Here is a 3,022-nt window from a genome sequence, read left to right as displayed (position 1 = left end):
TGATTTTTGATTGAAATTTTACCGTTTTTACTTTAAAATTCAACTATTTAGTGGAAAATTAACTTTCTTGTTCAGAATTCATATTTTTGGGTTTGATAATGAACTACTTGGTCAAACGTTTAACCACTTTGTTAAAAATTCAAATTTTTAGTGAAGAATTTTCAGTAAAAAATTAATCTTCTTTTACTTGAAATAATAAGCGTTTAAATTTAAATTTAATATTTGTATCTACATTAATTTCATTCAAGTTTCCCTCTTTAGGAAATATATGAAATTGTTATCATCAAAAAGTATCTTTTTGAAAGCATCTTGTTTCTTATGATCTTGAATTTCTCTTTATAATTTTTTTTAATGAATCAAAAAATTCGTAAAAAAGGGTTGCAAAAGTGAAAATTTGGGAGACAAAATTATCGATATCAGGTGTTTTAGAGGACTTTTCATCAAATTTAAAGAGGATTAGGCAAAAAAAGGGAGGGAATATAATTTTTTTGTCAAGTACCTTTCAGTCTAGTGTGCTTGGGAATGTCATTTTCGAGACTCAGTCTTAATTTATCTCTATTTAAGGTGGGGCTTCGTTCGGGTGCACTTTTCGAAAGTATCTCAGCCCCGTGTCTTTCATGGTGTTTCAGTAACGAACTTCCCATGACAGCTTCTTCTTGATTTAAAGGAGGAGTGCCATCGCCCTCCGAATAGGCGGTACTGCTACTCAAATCTCCAAGGAATAACCTTCTCACTATACTTCGCCGATACCAGGCTTTCGGAAAAGCGAGAATTTCAGTCAATCGACGCATGTCGTATTTAAACGACGCTGATCCGATGTCAATAATCGCTAGAATAAACGATTGTATTACCATTACTTAACTAAGGAATTCTTTTTTTGGAAATTAAATTTTAAAAAAGGAATACAGCAATCAAATTTCGACAACCTACACTCAAATGACTCGATTTCTTCACTAATTTAGGTAATTTTTGCTAATTCGCAAAAAACTATATGCTGAAGAGTATCTTTTTAGTTCTGAATTCTGGTGTTTGGTTAAAAATTTAACAATTTTCTTAAAAAGGCATAATCTTAGGTTGAAAATTCAACTGATTTGTTAAAAACTCGTATTTTTGGGTTGAAAATTCAACTCTCCGTAGAACATTAACATTTTGTTTACAATTTATATTTTGTTGCTACTAAGTCAACTGAAACCTTTTTTGGATGAAAGATATTTTTTCTGAAAATTGGTATTTTTCATTTAAAAGTTTATCTTTTTCAGTAGTATAAATACTGCTTTGTTGAAAATTCAACGATTTACGAGAAAATTTACTTTTTGTTTAAAAATTGTATTTTTATTTTAAAAAGTCAACTAAAATCATTTTTTGATGAAAATTCGATTCTGTTTATTGAAAATTTGTCTTTTGTATTTAAAAATTCACCTGTTTTATTAGAATTTTCATTTTACCTGGATAAAAATATAACTGTTTATTTGAAAACTGTTCAGCAGAAAATTAACTTATTCTTTATAATTCTTATTTTGGTGTTGGGAAGTCATCTTTGGACAAAAACTTAACTTTATTAAGGCCATGTAAGCGTAAGCTAGAAAAATTTGGTTAACGTTTTTTTTTAAATCCAACTTATGTTCACCCGAAACGCGATATCAAGTTGAAAACTTGTGAAATTAAATAAAAAGCATGAAGAAACGTTTGTCTCGTTCTAATGTTTTATGATTATGAAAAAATCAATAGAAAATTGGTTACAAAAACAAACTTTATAATTGTAAAAGTTTAGGACCAAAAAAGATTCCATTCAACTTTTCACGATCAAAATATGAATTAAAAAGAAAATAATTTTCTACGAAAAAGTTGAATTTTCAATCCAAAGAGACGAATTTTGAATAACAAAATTTGTTAAACAGTTGAATTTTTCTCCAGAAAAAATGTCAGTTCTCTTTTCAACAACAAAATATTAAATTTAAACAAAAAGTAAGTTTTGTACGTAATAGTTAAATTTTCAAAAAAACAGCAAAATTTTAAAGCAAAAAGTATGAGTTTTTAACGTGATTGTTGAATTTTTAACCGAATAGTTGCATTTTTATCAAAAAAAGAAGTAATTTCTGCTACGGCAGGCGAATTTTAAAATTAAAAAGACAAAGCTTCAAAGCATTTTTTTTCAAATCCAACTTACGTTTGATATACATCCTGATGTATAAAAGGGCAGATCTGTGAAATTCTGAAATTTGAGAACCACGGGCTTTGTAATTTTACTTTCAAATATTCAAGTTTCCCAACTCTCCCTTGACGAGCTTGCTTTGGTCACCCTATTATTCGTAGGTACCTGAGCACCAGACTCAGGCTCGACGTACGAGAATAGCCACCTTGGACGGGTGTGGAAAGTTTCCACGATTTAAGCGTCGCTTTCACCGTCTAGAGATTCTCCATCTCAACCTTCCATTTTTATCTCGGGAGTCACTTACAAATACTAATAATATAATATACTAATTATATATATATATATACACTTTATAGATCTATACTTTACATTTTATACTTTAAACCTTATATCAAACTACTATTTTATATATCTGCGGGCATATTATTATTTGATCGATAAATCAATTTTTCTTTCGCGTCACTAGTATTTAGGAAAATTGTAACGAAAAAGAGACGGAGAGAGGTGAGAGCCCGCGTCCCATATGCAGCACCTGCGTGCAATGACACCATTGGTGCGCGGGTCCCCAAAAACGACAGGAAGGGATGAACTCGCGAAATGACATCCCCTCTAAGCTCCAACCGTACGGAGTGGGGACGTTCCGGCGAGTGTTGTCGCGCGCCTCGGGGCGACAAGCATGAAGATGCGCGTTTCCACGACATTCGTCACTCGGCATCCCGCCACCATCACGCACGTTTCGCTCGCTCTCTTCAAGTCTCCTCTCTCTCTACGAGGGTAGTTCAATAAGTCCTTAGAATGAAGTATAAAAACAATTTTTTTTGGGTAAATTTTTTTTTATTTTTCAACATAATCTCCCTGGAGCTCTATACA

General features: G+C 31.7%; 1 protein-coding gene across 1 annotated transcript in view; it reads right to left on the bottom strand.

Annotated features, from left to right (window-relative positions):
• LOC117176924 (transmembrane protein KIAA1109-like) overlaps positions 1-3,022 on the bottom strand; it is a 102,679-nt gene that overhangs the window by 38,606 nt on the left and 61,051 nt on the right. The window contains exon 12 of the mRNA XM_033367321.1: positions 500-829. Coding sequence (XP_033223212.1) covers positions 500-829 — 330 coding nt within the window. The remainder of the gene's footprint in view (positions 1-499; positions 830-3,022) is intronic.

The sequence above is a fragment of the Belonocnema kinseyi genome, chromosome 7 (assembly GCF_010883055.1).
Source record: "Belonocnema kinseyi isolate 2016_QV_RU_SX_M_011 chromosome 7, B_treatae_v1, whole genome shotgun sequence".
NCBI lineage: Eukaryota > Metazoa > Arthropoda > Insecta > Hymenoptera > Cynipidae > Belonocnema > Belonocnema kinseyi.
This window is presented reverse-complemented; position numbering and strand designations above follow the sequence as displayed.